Source organism: Penaeus monodon, chromosome 20 (assembly GCF_015228065.2).
Source record: "Penaeus monodon isolate SGIC_2016 chromosome 20, NSTDA_Pmon_1, whole genome shotgun sequence".
Classification (NCBI taxonomy): Eukaryota; Metazoa; Arthropoda; class Malacostraca; order Decapoda; family Penaeidae; genus Penaeus; species Penaeus monodon.
The window spans coordinates 44,802,916-44,803,537 of record NC_051405.1 but is presented as its reverse complement, the minus strand read 5'-3'; the positions used below and the strand labels follow the sequence as shown (position 1 = coordinate 44,803,537).

The following is a 622-nucleotide window of genomic DNA, read 5'->3' as shown; positions in this document are numbered from 1 at the left end:
CTCTTCCTCATCTTTCTTTTCAAAGTCATCTTCCTCATCTGCCATCATACCTTTTTTTCTGTTTTAATCTTTTATTACTAGTTTTACTTAATTACAGGTTTCCTTTGTTTACAAGGTTTTTGGAGATTCTTTGAACCGAGTGCATAGCATAGGGTGAGCCACCTTGATGCACAAATATAAGTGTACCATTATTTGTTGCAGAATGAAAACCTCTGACTGTAAACATGGGGTGTTCGATGAGGTAGTGATCGCCACAGCATTACGAGAGGTGCTTAAGGGACTAGAATATTTCCATAATAATGGCCAAATACACAGGTATGTTTGTGAATCTTTAAAGAGAAAAAATAGGAGTTCAGTCAGTTGTTGTTTGTTGCAGAATGAAAACGTCAGACTGTAAACATGGAGTATTTGATGAATTTGTGATCGCCACTACATTGCGGGAAGTGCTAAAGGGCTTAGAATATTTCCATAATAATGGCCAGATACACAGGTATGTAAACTAGGAGGGTAGATCACCACGAGCAGAATGTGGTTCTCTGCATCCAAAGTTGAAACCCTTTGGCAGCCTCTGGACAACATTTTAACCCTTTCTCCCCCTGAGATGGATGAGTAACCAGCATGT

The 622-nt window shown here is 39.2% G+C and overlaps 1 protein-coding gene across 1 annotated transcript in view; it reads left to right on the top strand.

Moving 5' to 3' along the window:
- Positions 1-622, top strand: part of LOC119585868 (serine/threonine-protein kinase OSR1-like) — a gene marked incomplete in the record, with an annotated part of 62,819 nt that overhangs the window by 46,217 nt on the left and 15,980 nt on the right. The window contains 1 exon segment of the mRNA XM_037934598.1: positions 202-315. Coding sequence (XP_037790526.1) covers positions 202-315 — 114 coding nt within the window.